This window comes from Centrocercus urophasianus, unplaced genomic scaffold (genome assembly GCF_019232065.1).
Source record: "Centrocercus urophasianus isolate 14NV4802_14NV808 unplaced genomic scaffold, USGS_Curo_1.0 seq_21, whole genome shotgun sequence".
Classification (NCBI taxonomy): domain Eukaryota; kingdom Metazoa; phylum Chordata; class Aves; order Galliformes; family Phasianidae; genus Centrocercus; species Centrocercus urophasianus.
The window spans coordinates 14,621,121-14,643,076 of record NW_024884767.1 but is presented as its reverse complement, the minus strand read 5'-3'; the positions used below and the strand labels follow the sequence as shown (position 1 = coordinate 14,643,076).

The following is a 21,956-nucleotide window of genomic DNA, read 5'->3' as shown; positions in this document are numbered from 1 at the left end:
TCACTTAAGAGTTTTTTGCAAGCAGAGGCAGTTGTTTATATGAGCCTGTTAGACACTGGGAAGAAAAACGTACATATAAATGGTAATTCCAGTATGACTATCTAAGAACATGGCTGTTCCTTGTTTTCCAACATGAAATAACTAAATATGATCTTCAATGGCTTACCATTCTTTCAAACTGTCATTGCGTAATGCACAGACGTAATGTGCCTGGGTTCCTACTAGAAAATTTTCTATAGGTACCCACCACATAGAAAGCATTCGAGCTGTCACAAAATTATAGTTGATTATGATCTGAAATTTTGCTTCGATGTGCAAAAAGCACATCTTTAAAAATCAGATTTGCGGATATTAGCTTCTACTTATTCCGGGGGAGTGAGGGAGAGCTGATCCTTGTAAATTCATACTGGTCTCAGGGATCTGGCAACTTAGAGGATGTTACTGAACACATGTATATGCTGCATGTGCCCAATCTCACAGTTTGCCTTTTTTTCTGGGAGGAATTTTTAGAACCAGTCTGAAACAAGTGGCAGTGCAAGACTACTCGGTAAGAAAGAAAAAGCTGTTACAGACTTTGGAAAGTTAAGCATTAAAATGCTTATAGTAACACAAGTTCTTTCTAACTGTCTTAGAACTGTGTTTATGTAGACATAATAAATAAATAAATAAATAAAGATTTATGTTTCTGTTACTAGAACTCTTCTCTTTTCCAAGCTGTACTGCCAAAAAGAAGCAACTGCCAAGACTTGTTCTTTGCCATTTCTGCATTACCGGTTCACTACTTTGGATTAAAATACAGGAGTTAATTAATGTGTAGAACATTACCAATGAAACACGTCCTTCTGTAGCACTCAGGGTGGGTTAGCTGAGTTATATGTTGTGGTGAGCAAAAGTAGAAATTTGAATTTAGCAAACCTATGTTTAAAAATCACAGGAAAGGTGCTTTTCCAACATGAAGAACTGCAAGCTAGTTCTGCAACTAGATACATAGATCAGCTGCATGTTGTGAAACTTCAAGTAAACTTCGAGTGAAATGCACTTCAAGAATAGCAAATTAATTTCCTGTTGGTTTTTGTTTGTTTGATTGTTTTTTTGGGAGGGTTTTGTTGCTTTTTTGGAGGAAAGTTCATTAATTATTTGCATCAAAAGAGCAAATGCTAAATTTCTGTATTTCAAATTGTCTTTCTGTGTATTAATGTAAGCAAACTATTAATGCAATATCTAAGCAGAAGTGGGAGTTCATTTCTGGTTTCTCACAAGGGAAGGCAGTTTAGACAAGTGATTAATTTTTAGTGATTCAGAATGTAATTACTGGATGCTCTTGAAAGCTTGAGGTTGTGCTAGGGACTATATTTCCTGAAGATACCATCTGTCCAAGAGTTTTGCACCTGGGTCTTTGTTTTTGAACTGTGAGACAAGCAAGGGTAATATTTCAGACTTCAGAAAAGAAGAAAAAGAAAAAAGAAAAAGCTGCCAACATTTTCTTGATGGTGAAAATGTTAACCTCCTTTGAACAAGAAAAATAATGGGTAATCTTAGGCATCAGAATGTATTAACTGTTCCACAGTGTGATGGAATTAAGAACAAAAAAGGAAAAAAGGTAGAGAGAGGAATTTGTAAGGCGCACTGATTACTAAAACAGTAATGGTAAACAGAATTGTGGTAAAAATAAGTAAATATGAATGAATTAGGATTCCTTTTCTTGTCTTTTTATGAGCAGCTAACTTGACTTCAATTGTGGGGAAAAAAAAGTGGGGAATCTCAGGTTTTTCTCCATTATTATTTTACACTGTCTGACAGACTGTTCACTTATTAAAATGAGTTGAAAGGATAAGAGATTCCCAGGTGACTTAGGGGAGGAAGAGAGCAAAGATATTTGTGCTAGATCAGCGTTGCACCAATCCTCAATTCTGCTAGCTACTCCAGTGCTCTGTAGAAGAAAGTATGAAAGCTGAGAAACAGAACTCTTGAAAGGTGTGCACAGAAAGGGAAGTGTCATGTTCCAGATTCTTCTTTAACCTAGCATACTGCATCCAGCTTCACTACGGCAGATTTTGTTGAAGGAGATATTGAAGAAAATTGTAATAAACTTAACAGAAGAATATGAAGAAAGTCAAGTACACGTTTTACTGAGGAAGTAATGCACAAAAGTAGCTGTTTTTTGAAAATCTAATGTTACAGCAAAGTAGGTGTCATATAAACTAACCAGCTGGGAGAGTAGCGGGTTTCTTAACTCTTACTGAGAAGAGAGAAAATGGGCATCTGCCATATTGGTATCTGTACATTTGGTAGTCAAGTCTGTTGATGCATTCTGGTGATTTTTTAGGTAAGGAAAGAATCTGTACCATGTATATGTACTGAAAGTATGAAATATAAGGCTGTCAACTTTTTGCTACCAGGAAGAATACTTGATCTGGAGAGGCTGTATACTCAAGTGCATATTAATTGGTAGTACACCTGTTTTTACCAGATGGTGCTGTCAAATGAATGCATGTTTATAAGGTTTTCCTCCTTTGTGTAAAGTAAATAAGACACACAGGCAACCATGGAATGCCCTAAAAATTCAAGTTTTACTTGACTTTTTTAAATAACCTGGACACAATTATCGACACAGCCATCTATCAAATTCAGTTTAAAATAAAGCACATTGTTGCTTCATGAATACTTAATGTACACAGAGCATATGAATCACGACTGATATATTTTAGTATGTTGTTTTAAAACATCTTTCTAGAGAGCTTTGAATTAAACAGGCTTTTCCAAAAGAAAATTTGCTATATATTCAGTCCACTATTCACCTTCATAAAGATGACTGATTTGGCAACTTGTAATGATTTTTTTAACCAACATCTTCAATACAATAAGCTTTCTTAGAATATGAGTTGTAATCTGAGAGTCCTTGATAAGAAGTGCAGTACAGAAAACCAGAGGTCAAGGCTAGCTCCCAATGAAAGAAATCAGCCAGCAAGAAGGGGGACTAATCAAAGCTGTGCCAAAATTTTTGTAAGTTTTGTAGTACAGATAGTAAGCCCTCTTTATCATATAAAATGTGTTTTACAAGGAAATAGGTCTACAGTGTTGGTGTAGTTAGGAAGTTCTGCAGATTGCTTATTTGCCTTTACAGAAGTCTCAGGCAAATACAGAGGCACAACGTTAAAACTGTTCATCAGAGGTCACTTCAGCAGACTAGAAGCACAGTTAAGCTAAGAACTTTCCATATTTTTATCAGTTACTTGTCCATTTTATGACAAGTCTGTATGACATCCAGCCTCAGTGTAAACTTTGCTTGATTCTAGTCTTGTGCAAATACTTCCAAACTCCCGTTCTGAGAACACAACTGCCTCTAGGCAGTGCAGGCCCAGGAAGCTAGGAAAGGTACTTAGCAACTGTGGACAGTATGGTGTCGCTCACAGCTGTAAGTGAGAGATGCATCCTTGTTTTAGGGCTAAAGAACTGCAGGGCTACTGTAATTGTGCTGAAAAAAGTGTTTTTCGTGACCGATTTCCTGTAGGTTTCTCACACAGATCTTATAATCTCACAAGAAAAGGTGCCTCTCCTAAAATGACTAAAGAAAAGAAACCAGGAGGGAAAGGAAGCGCATGTCTATGGAATATCTCTTTTTTTCTGTTTCATTAGCTGACAGTCACATCCATGTTTTGGTTTGTCTCACCACCAATACTAACATGTAACACACACGCTTAATTTGGACTCCCTTGTGCTGAGAAAAAAACACAGTAGTTCTCCAGACTCATAGTCAGACATGCTAAAATCCTGCTTTCTCAATGATCTCATACGGAATACAGCTAACTCAAATCCAAGACGTTGCAAGTTTTTCATTTAAATGCAAACAATTTGGCTTGGCTAGAAAACAACTGTGAACTGAGAATTAAAATCTACCAACAGCAGACTAGGTACAAGCCTATTTTCTCATGCAGTGGGTAAATAATATGCCACAAATCTGGTTGATGGTACCAACCAACAATACACAAAAGCTCCCAGGCAGATGACAGCAAACAGAAAACATTAGGTTGGATGTAAACCTTAGAGCAGTTTTCTTCCTGATCCATAATATTTGAAGATTGGCAAGATACAGCCATTATGTACAGATAATGCACAATAATAACACAAATACTCCTAAAGAAGCAAATGTGTTCTACTTGCCTGTACCTGAGTAAGGAATCCAGAACAATAGCTATGATTTAGAAAGCAACAAACTACAAATTGTGCAGTCCTCCAGCTTGGAACGTTTTCTTGAACACGTGAGTGGCTTTGATTACAAGAGACTGTAACTAGTTCTTGCGTGGTTTGTTGGATTTCAGTAGTCTTGCAGTCTTGCAAAAGATTGTGATGACCTCACCAGAATCTTTGCACAGTGCTAGGTTTTCCTTTTTTTATTTTTATTTTTTGTTTGTTTGTTTGTTTGGGGTGGGGTGGGGGTTTTTTTTGTGTGTTTTTTTTTGTTGTTTTTTTTCTTCTGCTTTTTTAACAGCACTTGTAAGGATGCTTATCAAAGTCATTAAAGGATCACTTTAAATTGGAACAGCGATTGATAAAAACCACTTGACAGTTCAGGGCACTTTTTAGCAGTCTTACAGTTAAAAGAAATTGCTTTAGCTAAAAGCTTTAAAGCAATTGCTTTAGCTAAAAGCTAAAGCAATCTGAGCAAGTACTTAAGCAAAGCTCAACAGTCTCCTAGAATGTCATCTCCATGAAATTCAGAAAAGCATCCATGAAAACAGCATTTGCACCACAGCTGGGTTCTAATTGTTTTCCTTCCCTTAAAACTGTTTACTGAACAAGCAGCACTGTCCCAAAGTACTTGTTGAGAGAAAAGATATTACCAGGTGAATCTGCCTTGCCTGGAACAATGCAGTATCTCTCAGCCTGCAGACAAATCTGTTGTAATGGGAGTTTACAACATATTATGTCTACCATCCCAGCTAGCAGCATCCATTTGACCACCTCAGTTCATAAAAGAATTTAGGAAAACTGTGAAAAATAAAATACATTATGCAAGATTTTACTTCTCACTTTTGTTAGGGAAAATGCTGTGCCTTTTGTAAAGCATAAATTTGGTGCCATATATATACTCCAGTTCACAAATAGTATTGCTTTTCTGAAAGGGCTGTAGTCCCCTGGTATGATGCTGCTGGGGGCAGAAGACAGGATCACTATGAATCACTAAAGTTAACACGCTGACCCTATGGAGGACAAATGTAAAAAACTGTTTTGCTAAGTTTCATAATTAGCAAATCCAGGCTGCCCCAACTGTGGACAAATGGGTGGCAGAAGAATGGCTTCTGCATTTTGTACAAAGTGACAGGACATGAGAAGAGCTAGGCATCGATTCAGATCTACAGTGTAAGATAACATGCTCAGTCTGCAGCATAATTAACAATTATTCTGCCTACCCTGAAAAGAGGAAAAAAGTTACAACAATCATACTTGAAATACTGCCTTTGTCATTTTATCATCATAGAAATGGCTCAGAGAGGAGTAACAGAAGGTATCAGCATTGATTATTTTATATTAAGAGAGATTAAGGCAGGCTTTGCTAGTCTAGTCATTTAAAAAAAAATAAAAATCAAAAGAGCTATTTCCTAGCTCTCTTAAATCCTACTCTACCAGTTTTGTTTAATCATTACTTAAGTGCATCGCTAAACAATACAATAGATAAGTACATATCCCCTATTTTTTCCAGTATGGTTTACCATAAAATGACAGACGTATTTTTATGGTATGGAATGTTCAGTTAAATTAGCCCTCTACACAGAAGGACATAAGGACATTCATCATCCAGAACACTGAAAATTGCTGAGTGAGTGTTAAGTCTGTACAATTTGTGGAACTCTTTGCTACGAGGCTTTACTGAATCACTTATTTCTGAGCTAAAAAAATGGATTCTGTTGACAACAGTATTAAAAACACCAGCATCTCTTGTTGTGCTATAAAATGTGTAAGAGTTAGCAGTCCTTATGTATCAGGGCACAAGTTGATCACCAGATGGAACTGTGAAGATGATTCTTTTTCCAAATCATACTGTATTGCACAACTGGCCAAAAATATGACTTATTTTGCTTCTCTTGAAGCATCTGGTCCCGATCAAGTTAGTTAATAGTCATTTTTTGGAAAGAGGCTATTCAGTTACAGAGGAGACCATAAAGCATGTTTTTTCTGCAGCTATTTTTTTCTGTAAATGTAACTGCTGATCATTCTTTTTTGTGAGGATTTTCTGGTTGTCTCACTAGTCAGCTTCTCCTCAGTCGTGCCCCTACAGTGGTCCAGGTGGTAAAGGCACTGCTTGGCCTTCCCAGCAAGCAGGCTGTGTTTCTGAATGTCCTGTAGAAACTGCCACCACTTCAACTTCAGTTCCTTCCCTTGCACGCACAAACACACACACACATATTTTCCAAAGAACATCCTCCAGTGAAGCAGTCAAGTCTCTACCTTCAAGCGTGACACCTGTACAGTTTTTATCGTTTTAGTGGTGGTTTTAATATCGATGTTAGTAGATAGCTGAGACTTTTCTTCTAAAAGGCTGTCTTTAGATCCATTCCGTCTCTGAAGGGAACAAATAAAAATATCTTGTTGAAAGAGCACAGTAGAATTTAAATACCATATTTTGATAACTGAAGCTATGACTGCTGTAGGTGAAGGATATGGCAGTTTATAGATACATACACTAGGGATATGGAAGTCTTTACGCTAGATCAAACAGAACCTTTTCCTCTCTCTTGCCTCCTCCTTCCCCTCCCAGCTGCTGCTCTTCTGTGCTATTTGAATTCATATTCCTTGCTCAGGAAATTCCACAACTAATTATTTGGTATTTAGCCAAATACAGCAAGCAGTATTCGGTGGGAATTAATGGCCACTGTTGTAAGGAGGTCTGGGGCAGAGTGAAATGAGAGGTGGTTATGGATGTTGAACACTGTAATATTAATTTCTTCCAGGGCCATTTCAGCCACACAGTACTGGATAATGGAAATAATCTGATTTTGATTTTGAACAGGAATCAACCACACAAATTACTTACTGAAATGAAGAACATAAATTTGCTTTGTCTTAAGTATGCCAGCTTCTCCCTTCCTCCTGAAGCAAATTCTTACAGAATTCTTCCATCATAAGCATGAATGCTACTATCCTTGAAGTTAGCTAGTCTTGAAGCGAAAAAAATCTGATTGCTGTTCTAAAGTTCTTTGAACTTAAAGTGATTCTAACTGCTTATACGACAAACTAGGGCAAGCGTTGCCAATTAAATTCTGTGCAGTTTACACACTATATGGAGTATGAGCACACACCTCTTGTATATCAATATGCCAGATTAATAGACATGAGGACGGCTGTGGGAAGGAGATGTTTTTTATGTTTCCTGTTATTTTTATTTCATATTTGAAATTATATTGCTTAGATTTCTAAATGACAATTTTGTGTTATTTTGCTGACAATCATGCAGAGCATTCAGAGTACTTCTCTGTGCAGTGCAGCCTCACCTCAAGCACTGGATGCAGCTTTGTGTGCCACAATAAAACAAGGACATACACCTATCAGAGAGCTAGGAGGGAGGTCTACAGGGGAGAGCTAGGAAGGAGGGCTACAAAGGTGGGGAAGGGCATAAGAGGCAAGATGTGTGAGGAGCAGCTGAGGTCCCTGGGTGCGTTCAGCCCAGAGAAGAGGAGCTGAGGGGAGGTCTGACGGCGGCTGCAGCTCCTCACAGGGAGTGGAGGGGCAGAGCTGAGCTCTGCTCTGTAAAGGGTCTGCAGCACAGGACGGTGGGCATGGGATGGGCTGCACAGGGAGGTGGGCACGGCCTCCATGCCGGAGTTCCGGGTGCCTGGACAATGGTATGAGTGTCTCTCAAAGGGTATGAATTCTGGCTGGTCTGGCTGGAGCCAGGAGCTAGGCTTAATCTTTGTGGCTCCCTTCCTATTGAGAGTGTTCCGTGATTCCATGAATTATGAATCACACTCATTTTTTTATAGAACATGCCATGTCATACATATAACATCTCATTTCCAGCAGTGATAGCAAAAAAATCAAACAAATACTAATAACAATAATAAACAGTCTAGGAGAAAGGAAGATTTCTGCAGCCTGCCAATACAACTTTACCCGGGTATATAAAACATAGTATTTAAGTAAAAAAGCTTCTTGTAACTACACAGCTTGGCTGGAAAAACTTCCTCCAGGTAGAACAGCAAGTAATTCTTAGAGAAATAGCAGATACCCTTCAAATACCAGGAAATTAGTTGGAAATATGTCTGGAATTTTTCCTTGTATGTTTCTTTTAGATTACTAGTATAACAGAACTGCAAGTGCTTTCTGAATATTAATTTCCTTCTCAGTTTTTAACTTTTATATAGCTATCCAGTCTAAGGAATGCTACCATAGCTTCTGATAAAAGCTAGTGATTACACTTATGGCAAGATCTCTCCTTTTGAGACTTCACTCAGTTAAAAACTATTCAGCATTTGGAAAAAAAAAAAAGAAAAAAAAATACTTCAGGCCCAAGCAGTAAGAGGAGGAGAAAAAAAATGACAGTGGACTTCACTTTCAACCAAATCCTGAACAAACCTGTACATTTTAATGAAATTTGAGAGCTGATTATCTTCCTTTAGAGAACTTATGTTCTTACGAATGCATCAAACTTAAACTGAGAAAATATCTTTAACAGCAGACACACGTGTCCACTGCAGGCATGTGCTACAGAATTCCATGTATTTGGAAACAAACAAAACAGACTGCAAAATGTAAAATTTCCTGCTACACTGCTTTGGGGGAAAAAAAAAAAAAAAAAATGTCAGCTTTAACTATCACTGAATAACAAAGAACTTATTTAAATAAAGCACTAGATTCCCTTCTGTATCAAATAAATAAACAGATGAAAAATGGAAAATTTTAAAGGATGTATAATTACTAACCTGTTGAGAAAATTGGATGCTGGGACCTTTAACATCTGAGGATCGTGTAACAGGCAGCGGAGGCACCAGATCATTTTTCGCACTGGAATTAGGATATTACAAAGTAGATACTGCTGTAATGAAGTAAACTATAAAGTGTACACAAAAATAATACTGAAACTGACCCAGGAAGTTACCTAAGCGAAGTGTGGAAGACCCACACGTGAGTTTAGCCATCCAGAAGCTATCATGCTGACTATCAATAGTCAGTGGGTGGAGGAATCTCCACGGCACCTTTCATCCCATCTTCATTCCAGTGCCTCTTACCTCCTGGTCTAGAGGGACAGTTCATTTTCACATGAGATGAGCCCACCTGGAATCATGCATATGCCACATGTCTCTCAGGATCCCACCTAACTGAACCTAGTCTCTCAAGCCTCTTGCTGCAGAGTACAAACATTTTCTCTACAAATCAGTCTTTTTGGAAAGACCGACCTACTCACTGTTGAGTACACTGGATTTCCTGTGAAGCAACTTAATACAAATGACATTTTGATTCTAATTACAGATATGACATTTTGATTCTAATTACAGATGTACGTATTTGGAAAGCAGATCACGAATTCTCTCTTTAGAAACTTCAAGATCTACCTCCAAGGAACAACAGAGGTTTATTTTTCACATTTTCCCTTTTCTAAATGGACCAAGAAAGCCTCTGTGGCCAAAAGAGACCAGAAATGCTTTTGTACTTCTTTGAGTCACATAGGTCTGAAGAGGTTAAACTGCATCCTACAGCAGCAAACAATCACACGTATGCCCTTTCTAATCTAACTGAAAGCGGGCTCTGAACAATTTCTGAGCTAGAATAAAACAGTACTTTGCTCATAATCCCAGTCACGTACTTCACTTCAGACAGAACAGATCTTTCACCATCAGAGCACTGGGAGCGCCGATACTGACGGTAACTTCGAGGTGAATGTGAATGCCTAATGCGTATTGGGTCGCCTTGAGTCCTAGGAGAGACACAAAATTCACAACAGCAGGTCAGTATATCAGACCTTCGGAATAGAAACAAAATGCAGCTGCCAGCTGAGAGACCCTCCCTTTTATTTATTATTTTTTATAGTATAAGAGGCAGCTTTTTACACTCGCTGAATTTAAATAGCTGATGCTGTCCTTTTGAGTCTGTACCTGGAATTCAATGCTTTACTAAGTGCCTTGGTCACAGACAAGCACATCAGTTTTTGGAAGTATTCAATACAGAATGACTTAATATATGCAGCTTTAACATCACCCTTTTCTGTTCAGTGGTTCTGAGGAAGCAGATTATAATGCAAAGTGTGATTCCATTTCTGTCACAGGCAGCTGCCTGCACTAAGACATGGCATCCCAAATGGGCAATTATCGCAGCAAAATAGATGCCTGTTCTTAAGGAAAGGGGCTATGCCATGGCAGCTGCCTGCGATAAGCAAGGGGGCTGAGCAAGTCAAACAGTGCTTTAAATGGCCAGAATAAACATGTAAGAAAAAAGCTTAAGTTCAAGAAATTGGTTATTTGCATTCAATTCTCCCTGATTCTATAACGCACAGCACATAGAACAGACTTGTGTACACAGTGATGTACATAGACAACATACAGACATACAGCAGGTTCATAAGTGTGTGGCACACAGCAAGAGATTAAGATTTTTTTTCATATTTGGTAAAGAAAATACTAGGCTTTAAAAAGATGAAGTGTTCTCATCCAACCCATGCTAGCTATACATTTGGGGTAGATAAAATTTTAGGGATTAAGTATAAACCCAATCCTAGTTCAGTATAACAAAGTTCACATTAAAAAAAGAAAAGTAAGCCTTTATATTCACAAAGAAAAATCCTGATAGAAACTCACTCTATTTTTGTGTACGGTATTTCTTTCAATTGCTCCTCAGACAGTCCAGATGGATCCACAAGTTCCTTCCTAGAATGCATTAGGCAAAGTAAAAAGTCTAACAGTAGCTCCCAACTTCAAACCCATTATTTTTGTTATTACTATTTATGTTAGACCGGAAAGATTTACTGAAACAAGCTGTTGTCAGCCCTGAGACTATCTTGACAACAAATAGAAACCTATTAAGAAATGTCTCTAATATCACCTTTGTTGCTCCATCTGCATGTCTCATCCTGTTTCACTCTCAGCTTCTCACAGTCTGATCTTTCAGTTTCACAGTATCAAATGCTGTGTATACTGAACATCAGATATGCTTTGGAATGGTTAATATTTCCAAAGATTAATCTTTGGAAGGTTAATGTTTAGGCATAATATAATAGGTGGCCTCATCCCACCTATTGTATTAGTATCACCATTACAGATAGACAGACATATTGCAAGCCCCTGCTCTAAAACCTGTATTTTTCTTTATAGTTCACCTACATACAATAGACATCCGTATTTAGTGCATTTGGTATTCTACAGAATCTTCTACAAGTCATTTACACCTGCATAATTTATCATGGCACTTAACCAAATCCAAAAGTGGTGACCCACAGCCACAGAGAAAGGGATGTGATTAACCATTTGAGGGACAGTGCAGCAGTCATTCAGATGCTATACTTACTGAATATGTTTCCACAGTTCTTCTTTAGCTTGTACATCTGGGCTTCTCCTACAAACACCAACAAAGACAGTAAACTGTGAAAACCATCATCTGACACACTGTTGTTCAATAATCAATGTTAAGAACACAGCCTGCACAGAAATCATTGAAAGCATAGTCCACCTGTGACTTGTACATATAACGTTTGTTAACTCAGAAAATACATTAAATTTCATTGCTTTAATGTAATTGAAAAGTTATTTCCTCTAAACTACAAGTCCTGTTTCACTAGTGAAAAATACACTTAAAATATCGATGACGGAAGGCTCCTCTTTGCAAGCCAGCCACTGCTACCCAGTTAACCAGCTGATGACAGCCTGTTCTGGAATAACTTTTGTAAAGGAGAAACCTTGTGGCCCAAGGAGCTCTCTGTGAACAGGGAGAGAGGACAGACTATGCCAGTCTCACACAGCAGTCTTCCCAGTGCTCACTAGTAAAGGATACACTGCTCTGCTGAGTATCATGGCACAGTTTTTGCTTTCTGGTCATTTCCAATTGAGGTTTCTCCCAGTTTACTTAGCACTTCATGTCTGGGACAAACCAAAAAAAACCCACCACCACCCCCTAAAAGCCAGTAACTCTCCCTCACACAACCACACATCCCACACCAGCTCTATTATGTTAGCATGTATTTAATTCAGAGAAATTACTTAGCTAAAATCATAATTTCTGCAACACACATACAGAAATATAGTAAGGCAAGACTGAGTAGCAAGCCTTATATTTTCCAGTGAAATACAGAAAATACTGCATCCAAACTGGGTCTCCTTTCTTTTCTTTTGCTTATTCTACATCATTGTGGGGGTAATGTAAAATCCTTACTGTTGCTGAATCTCAAATTGTATAATAGATTAAATAATCACTCTACACATTGGCAGGGATGGCATTTGCATCAGATAACCCTTTCACTGGGACTATACTAACTCTGTGTAGTTGGAACAGCTAGACTGTTCTACATCATCTTATGTGAGATGTAAGGGATGCCACTTCTAGAGGGATTCTGTATGCATAAATGCTCCTACAGTTTCTCACTGATTCTTACATCATCTCATGATAAAGCTTTTTTCTTTTTTTTTTCTTCAAACAAAAGAGGCTGTCATAGTCCAAGATGCTTTTGGAGTGAAATAATCCAGATACTAATGAAGATATCTGAGAGCAGGACGGACATGAGCCTTTTAGCATCTGCTAGATTGGCTTTCCACTGCCCCATGACAGAGCTATGTTGGCATCAATTCCAAAACCGTTTTCTGTCCCTGTTCCACTACTTCTTCCTTTGATGTGCTCAGATCAACCCCAGACTTCAGTCTGGGAATAATCTGATTTCAGAAACATGTGTATTTTAGTTCATGTTACACAGCTGGTATGAAAGCAGATTGCACAGGGATGTTAATTTTACTTTTTAGATTTTACAGGTGTAGAAGTGCTGAAAAATACTAATTTAATGCTTTGCAAAACCAGAGAGAGACAGAAGAGAATCCTGTTAGTCCCTCACAGGATAACATGAACAGATCCATAATGTTCTTGCACTGCAAGGGGCAGCTGTTCCCAGGCAGCCTCCCTGTCTGCCCTTACTTCTCAGCTCTTCCTGATGGTAATTAACAGCCACAGCCACAGGTAAAGCCACTACAAGTAGCTTGCAGTATGATTTTTATTAGTGTTCAGAGGTTTTTGTTTCTCTGTGTACTTGTGTTTATTGTAATCTATTTCATTTTCTTATGTTTTCATTTCTCCCATCTCACCTCACTTCTTGCATTTACTTTGACTTTTCTCTTTAGACCAGTCCATGTTTTTTTCTGTCTGATGTAGAAGCTTGTTATTGGCTTTTAACCTTTCATAGCCTTTTCCACCCCTCAATTCTGAATTGGTTTCTCCTTCTCTGCAATCCCTTGCTCACAGAGCAGCAGCTGCTGTATTCACCCGGGGGCTAGCAAGACAGGCATCCTCCTCATACTGAATGATCTGGCAGTGGGGAATGCAAAGGCTCCATGAAAAATGCCAGCTTCTCCAGGGAGGCTTTGTCATGCTTACAAGCCCTAGTTTGCCTGAGGAAGCACAGCCTCAGGGTCACCCCCACAGTCCAGACTCCCACAAAGCAGTGCACTGTGCATACCACTAACCCATCAGATCAGCTCATTGCTCTTAGGCATTTATGTAAATTCAATTGTTCAAGATGTGGCTGTAAGTCTCACAGTCTCACCAATCACCAGGAGGCCTCACCTGCAGTAAGAAAGGCTAAATTCTGAGGGAATTTATGGGAAGAGAACTTAAAAGAACGTTAAATAAGAAGTCATCTGCGCTTCCCCATCTTTTAGGAATTTTGTCTTCTGCCTCCCTGCTAGCTCTGGGTGACCTCCACCATCTCTCACTCCTCCTCTTCCTTCCACCCCATACCTCCACTAATAAGGAAGCCACTGTTGCAAAATTCCTGTACAGTCAAACATGGTATGCCATGAGGGAAAAGAATATCACAAAGGGAAGTGGCTGAAAACAATAATTCCTCAAGGAAATATTTTCAGGAATTCTCATCTTAACATTATTTATTTTCCACCTGCTTAAGAAGTGTTACATTACTGGGATTACCTTGCAGCATTTGTTCAGCTTAGCTCCCAGCAAAAGAATATTCAGAAATATGATACACATGGAGTACCTGAATAAAAGCATTTTTCTATGAAAGCTCTGTTCCTGTCTCCTTGTAAGGCAGTAGGAACACTATCACTCTGAAATGAAGAAAAGTCTGAAGAAGGAAATGTCCTGTTAGAGTATAATGCAGGTATTGTAAGTCCTGCATTAAAAAGTTGTGTTCGTACAGCTCTGAACAGCCTATGACATTATATTTTCAAAGTCTAATCACAATACCTCTCTTTCACTTTGTTTACAACTTTTTATTGTGAATTGTTATACAGATCATTGTTTGGACACATAATGTATGCTCAGATTGTCTTACTGCAATATGTGAATCGAGTTTTGAATGGACAACAGTTTACAAACAATTTGTTCACTAATCAGATTCACTAATGTGCAAGAAATCCAATGGGAATTCTCTAAGTGGTGAGTCTCCAGAGTTCTTTGTTTCTGTTTGGTTTTTACTGGCTCAAACAGCCCTACATTTTAATACGGCCTACAATATGTTTTGCGTCTGGATCTGCAGGCATATTAATATTGCAATGTGATTCACAAATAGTAAATTTAAATAGCCATGGAATTTTAATGGCCTTCTTAATTAAAAAAGCCCTCTGGCTACACAGATGTTTCACACAAATTCTTGAAAATAAACCCCGTAGAACTAGAATTGGGAGCTCTCTATATCTCTGATTCCTTTAAAAGATAGAAGGTCAAATTCTTGTTAAGTATTTTTATTCCTGAGACTGAGGAGACACCAAACCCTGCCACCAACAATGATTAATACCACTCATTATCAAACAAATGAAACACAGTGTGCCAGACACAATAAAAATGTTTCAGCCATTACTTTGCACTTTCAGTATGACCCTTAACTTGTGCAGACTGAAATAATGAACTTCATGTGAAAGGCTCAACTGTATTATTAAAATGATGGTTTTCTATCCAATGTTGAATGTGCAGATTGAGATAACCATATGGCCAAATCTAAAAATGAAAATAACCATACCTTACACTCTAGGGAATTATTTCTGACCTGCATTCAATCCTGGAAGCAAACAGCTGGGCCAAACTAAATCAAATTAACATTCTTATACCCTAATGTAGTAGGGTAACAATCAAATAAAGGCCTTTTACTAAACTTTTTGAAAAACACTTTTAAAGGAATTCACAATTTACTTTTTCCATTCACACTTTCATACATTACATATCTACACCATACATTTAAGCTGGTTTTCCTTTTTTTTTTTCTGTTTTAACTGAAGAAAGAGACAAAGGGAGGAATATAATAATTGCTAACACAACAAGGAGAAGAAATGAGGAGTCACCCAAAACCTTTAGGATTCCTCCTTTCTTTGCATCATCTGCAATCTTTTCTTCTTTTGTATAACATCACTCTTTGCTAGTAGTAATTTAGGGACATACACAGCAGAATGTTGCCACGCTGGAAATAAAACCCATATCTTACTCTCAGTTGGCCACAAGAGGGAGCCCGTAATGTTCTTGCAAAGAAATCTACTTGGCATATGGAAAAAAAACGACTTTGCTATAAATTTAATCTAAGCCAGTTTACACTACTTTTTGTATAATGCTTTTTTAAAAAAGTTAATCAAAATTGATCAACTGCATTTTGTGGCATCCATACAATTAAGCATTAATATCCCTTATTTTTAGTAATTTATCATTGTGTAATTACACCTAATAAAGTTTGACTTTTGTGCAGCTGAAAGTGAACAAGACTGCACAAATCCAGTTAAGTAGAAATTCCAACATTTGAAAAGGTAACACTAAATACTATGTCTCATTAAAAAAAAAAAAAAAAAACAAACTTTAAGCTATGAAAATGGAGATAAAAATTAGTCTCAGCACCAAGTATCAGGGTGGTCAAGGGGTACATACGATCGAGATCTGTGCCTGGATCGCCGGTAGTTTGGATCTGCCTGGCTTTTTTCTTTTTGTCGCCGTAGCACAGCTTCCCACTGAGGAGCTGAGTCAACCATGTCATTTTCTTGCCGTAATCTGCAGAAGAAGTATCGGAACTTAGTCTGATGTTTCCAACACAGAGTGCTCAAAAGCATCAAGAGCGTATTTATCTCCACAAAAATTCATCTCCTGCAATGCAATACTTTTACATTTTATCTTGCCAAATTTTGAGTCATGTTCCCAAAATACATAAAATGCAAGAGCCTATATAAAAAATAGACTCACTGATTTGTTACCTAGAAATAGCTTAAGCTGAAATGAATCAGTCCAGACATTAAAAACAGACCTACAACTCAAATTCAACCTGTCCTCTCCCCCCCGCCCCCCCAAGTCAAACATCTGGAACGTTTCTGCTATCCCACTTAGGTGCTGAAGACCTCCTCATCTACAGCAAGCGTAAGGCCGATACTGTGACACAAGACGCCAGTATTATTACAACTTACTCATCTCCTCTGTCACCCAAGGCCTTAGCAACACTTCCCAGTGAGCACCTCCAGTCTCTGGAACAGGCACAAAGCCCAAAGTGAAAGGGAATATCCCATCACAAAGGAGACAAAGATAATCTCCTGATTTTATTTGTCTGACAGAGGCAACAAACTGGGGAAGGAGGAAAGCTTTAAACTCCAGCTCTACTCAGTGTGGATGGTTGTGAAGCATGAGATGAGTCCTGCTCAGAGGTGCAGATAAACTCATTACTCAAACAATGGTGGAACAAGATAGAAAGGAATATGAAATCTTAAATTCTGTGAATTATTTCATACACTGAAGTATCGAAATTCTTTGGATCTAAGATATTACAGTATGAATTGATTTTCACATGTGATTCTTTTTCTTCCAAAGTCATGAATCCCATCACTGCAGTTTATTAAAGATTAAAACAAATGTCAATATTCTGTAGGATGAACATGTTTGATAGCAGGTTGACATAATTCTATCATGGAAAAGCTAGTCAGGACAAATGGCGCAACAATGGTTGGCCATTAAAAAGCTCTGCAGAAGCTTCAGAGCTTTGGGTTGCAAATACTGCTGCGATGATAAAATGCTAAGCTGGGATAAGTCGATGTGTTTAGTTACGGCTGTGAATTTAAAATTCCACAGTGATTTATATATAAATAACCCTGGAAAATATCACTCCAAAAGAACAAAAGTATGACCAGCATACTGAAGAAACTAGGGAAGCTTAACAGAAAAAAAATAAATGGGAAGCTCACAACAAGCAAAGAAACTATCAGAGGTAAGTGTTTTACTTGGTGGAGACAAGACTGCCTGAAAAATGTACAGCATGCTGTTGTTGTTGCTCTTCAGTAAATATGTACCTTTCTAGTTAAATTTACTCTATTCACAGCAGGGGGCTGGAGCTCAATGATGTTTAAGGTCCCTTCCAACCTACGCAATTCTGTGATTCCACATATTTAATTGTATGGGGCTGAACTGACAAAGCAGGTTGCTGCTTTTGCTTCAATAAAATCTTCACCCACATGCATAATGAGTTTTGAGCTAGATCCCTAAGTACTGTAAACAATCGTAACTCTAACAAATGGCACTAAGCATCTGGAACAGACCACAATATCAGGTATTGATTTCTGAGCAGTTTTTTCTAAACCTCTAATCTGGTGGTAGGGATTAACATAAGCATCTATCTAAAGCTTTTGTAGAAGAACTCACACAGTACAAGTAATGAATTGTGATTTTCATCCTGAATAATCCACTTTGTGGAGACAGCAATAATCCCACATAGCATAAACAGTATGAACTGCCTCCCACATATGGCCATCACTTAAACCTGAACAAAAAGAAGACATGAGGCTGTCAGACCAGTGCTGCCACACTGGGTGCTGGATCTGCCTGCTTACCATCTACTCTAAATATACCCTCTTTTAATTTTAAACCATTCCCTCTTGTCTTATCTATATATGCCCTGAAAAAGAGTTTCTCTCCATCTTTCCTGTAGTCCTGTAAGGTCACAGCCAAGTGTCCCCAGAGCCTTCTCCAAGCTAAACAAGCCCACCTCTCTCACCTTTTCTTCATAGGAGAGGTGATCAAGCACTCTGATAATCTTTGTGGCCCTCCAAATCTCCTTGTCTTTCTTAGCTAGAGGGCCCCAGTCTTGGATGCAGTACTCCAGGCAGGACCTCACAAGTGCAGAACAGAGGGGGACAATCACCATCCTGTGCTAACTCCCCAAGTTAGCTATGCCTTTTTTTTTTAATGTAGCCCAGACTTTCTTGGTTGGCTTTCTGGGCTGCAAGCATGCACTTATGAGAAAACCAGCACTCAGGTCCTTCTCCTCACGGCTGCTTTCAATCCATTCTCCACCAACCATATGTTTGTACTTGGTACTACCCCAATCCACACGCAGCACCTTGCACTTAGCTCTGTCGATCTTAATGAGGTTTGCACAGACCCACTTCTTGAGCTTGTTCCTTGGGATGGCATCTCTTCCCTCCAGTATGTAAATCACACCACACAGCTTGGTGCTGTTGGCAAAGTTGATAAAACTGCATTCAATCTCAATGTCCATGTCACTTCACTAGCAAAGATGATAGTGCTGGTCCCAATACTAATCCCCACTGGTCACTAGTCTCTACCAGGACATCAAGCCATTGACTGGAACTCTTGGAATGTGACCAGCTTACATTCTTGGTTAGTGGAATGAAGTCTAGTTGGAGACTAGTATCTCACACTGTTAATGCTGGTATCCTGTTTGATATCTTCATTGTTGACATGGATGATGTACCCTCAGCAAGTTTGCAGACAATATAAAATTCAGTGAATTGGCTAATATGTCAGTGTCATGCTGCCATCCCAACAGACCTTGCAGACTGGTGAAATGAGCTCACAGGAGTCACATGAAGTTCAGCAAAGGGAACTTCATAGCTGAGAAGGAACAATCCCAGGCATCAGGACATGCTAGGGGCCAGTAGCTGGAAAGCAGCTCTGTAAAAAAGGCCTAGAGGGGCCAAATACATACAAAACTGAATATGCATTAGCAGTGTGCCTTCGCCACAAATAAGGCCTACGGTGTCTAGGGCACAGAATTAGTGGAATGACTATCACCAGCAGCTGAAGAGAGGTGATCCTTCCCTTCTGCTCAGCCCTCCTGAGGCCACACCTGGAAGAATAGATCCAGTTCTGGTATCCTCGGAACAAGAAAAACGTGGATATGGCAGAGAGTGTCCAGCAAACAGCCATGAAGATGATGAAGAGACTGGCTGTGAGAAGAGCTGGAACTGCTCAGCCTGGAAAATCCTGAAGAAAGCTCAATATATTTTTATCCACCTGATAAAGGCTTACTATAGAAAGAAAAAAGCAGACATTTCTTCTGTCACTGAAGCATGAGCACTGCTCTGAAAGTAATGCCTCCTACTTTATTATGTCAGCCCACAACATCAGAGCTGGATTACGGTGGTATGGCAGTAGATTGAACCTTCCCACTGACATTCCGTTACACTTTATTGCTGTGCAAAAGATGGCAGCAGAGGGGCAGTCTGATAGAATGGCATCTGAACGAAAGTGCATATGAAGCAAAGGTGTGGAATTGAAATGCAGAAAAAGCTGCACTCATCTACATTCACCGACATCTGCTGAATGCTTCTGGAGACCAAACAGTGGATGGGAAGGTCTTTATAGAGAGAGTGCTGAGGTGCTGGAACAGACTGCCCCAAGAGGTTTTGGATCCTCTGTCCCTGGAGGTGGTCAAGGCCCGGTTTGATGAGGTTTGACAAGGAACAAGTATCTGACCTTCCATAAATAATGCTTGTTTACTTTAGCACTGAAAATCACTTTTGATCTTGTCTGATTTCAAGTGACCACCTACAAGCAATAGATGCTGCAACTTCAACATTTTTAGTGTATCTTAGATTTCTGAGAATGTCAGAAGAATATTAAAATTCTTGTCCTTTCATACAAATTGATTATACTCTTTTTAATTGTAAGCACTTTTCTACTAAGGTTGGTAAAGGCCCATTCACTTTTTTTAGAAAAGGATAAGCACTACTTAAGTTTTCTCACAATTCAATCTTTATATTGCAGAAATCTTTTAAAAACATTCCTGTGGCCAGTCTCTAATTTTCTTGACTTGCCTGTGAAACTCCCAGAACTAGATGTTTCACAGGAGAAAAAGGCAGGCAAAATTATACTAAGAGAATGAAATACAGAATGCACCCACTTATCATTGAAAATATACCAGTACTTCACTCAAGCTTCAGATCTCACCCAGAAAACAAAACCTCCATGCACAGCACTTCACTGTTAGCTGAGTATCTCAGAAGACTGCTCTAATTTAAACAATTGCCAAACAAATCTCATGGTTCATGTAAGCTTTATACGAGGCCATTTTAAGGATTTTATAGAATCTACTCAACTCTTGAAAGTTATTATGCTTAAAATGCACATTTCTCACCACTGTTTTAGCATAGCAAACAAATCCCTATCTTTAAGAGCTTCAAAATATCTGAAAATAATTTATCACTAATAATTCTGCAGCTGAAAGAACAAGGAATGTGACAAGTTGTGGAGACTGACTTGAAAAACTTATTTTAATCAATCCCTCTTTTGTCCAGTGACTCTTATGCTCTATTTATGCAAAACGAAGTTTTATGTGCTTTGCTAAAATACATTTTATAAACTCTCATGCTGCTACCACAAGTGCAATATAAAAATGCTACAATGTTAGTTGTTATGCCAACTTCTTATCATCAAGAAAAACAGAACATAAGATTCAAAACATACTAGCATCACTTGATGTTAATTGCTGTTTTTCTATTAAAAGCTGTCACTGTACATATTCTGTGTTTAGGCCTACAATTCACATTTTGGAAAATAAAAATACTGGCATAACTAAATGCAAGCATCTAAAAACAACATCAAATTTCAGGTCCATTCAAAACTATTTCTTCTACTTGCCACAACAGCATATTTTTTGCTAAAAATAGATGTTTGAAAATTTTGAAGTGTTAAAGTATATGCTGTGAATATCAAATCCACCATTATCCACTTTATTTGTATCAATACTGAAAGTCTCTTATAAACACATCTGGTATTTGATTTTGCAGTTCATTAGTGAGACCTTTCCAAGCATTAGGTGAGTGTACATATTTGTTGCATTCACCAAAGGCATATATGCGATACGGCTATTCTCTCTCTTTTTATTCAAGCAAGAACTCGATGCTGCTTCGGGAGGACTGCATACGTAAAAAAACCATTAGTTCTTATTCTCAGGGCTGCCTGAAGATGAGCCATTCTCTGTTTGTGTTTCATATAAATTAAAAGGTCCAAACAATAAAAAGGTCACCTGTTTCTCTTCTTTCGATGCTCTCTGTTGGAATTTTCGGATTCACTGCCACTGCTGGTGTTACAACGAGAACGTGATCTGGAGAAGAGAAAAGCAATATCTCAGGATCTCCTTAACCACTGACATCTTGTAAGAAATGCTGATGTTCTCAACAAGGAATAAACAGTGCTGAAAAGACAGTATTAGGAAAATTAGAATTACAAGAGTCTAGAAGGCTTGTCCACACCTGAGAGTCATACCATCTTTTGCTTATTATATGACTGGAAATTTCTGCTTCAAAGGAAGCAGAGTCAAGTGACTGCTATTTTCCTTTTGAATCACTGCACTGCATTTTTGTGCTTAATTATTTTAGCTCTCAGCATTCTTTGTGAGTATGTCACAGTGAAGTACTTCTTTGAGGTGTAAAAAGTTCTGCCTTTAAATTACATGCATTCTAGCTCCTTTCTTACCCCCTATTGTGGGACTCCCAAAAAAAACTTCACACGGTTATTCTGATTTTGCTGGCAAATCAGAATGCTCACTAGATCTG

General features: G+C 38.4%; 1 protein-coding gene across 1 annotated transcript in view; it reads right to left on the bottom strand.

The window, feature by feature from the left end:
• Nucleotides 1-2,561: 2,561 nt before the first annotated feature.
• EPB41L4A (erythrocyte membrane protein band 4.1 like 4A) overlaps nucleotides 2,562-21,956 on the bottom strand; it is a 132,721-nt gene continuing 113,326 nt past the window's right edge. Inside the window, exons 17-23 of the mRNA XM_042823098.1 lie at nucleotides 21,428-21,505; nucleotides 16,051-16,170; nucleotides 11,494-11,541; nucleotides 10,788-10,856; nucleotides 9,800-9,910; nucleotides 8,919-9,000; nucleotides 2,562-6,561 (exon numbers count right to left, since the gene is read on the bottom strand). Of these exons, the coding sequence (XP_042679032.1) occupies nucleotides 6,436-6,561; nucleotides 8,919-9,000; nucleotides 9,800-9,910; nucleotides 10,788-10,856; nucleotides 11,494-11,541; nucleotides 16,051-16,170; nucleotides 21,428-21,505 (634 nt within the window). The 3' untranslated portion in view covers nucleotides 2,562-6,435. The remainder of the gene's footprint in view (nucleotides 6,562-8,918; nucleotides 9,001-9,799; nucleotides 9,911-10,787; nucleotides 10,857-11,493; nucleotides 11,542-16,050; nucleotides 16,171-21,427; nucleotides 21,506-21,956) is intronic.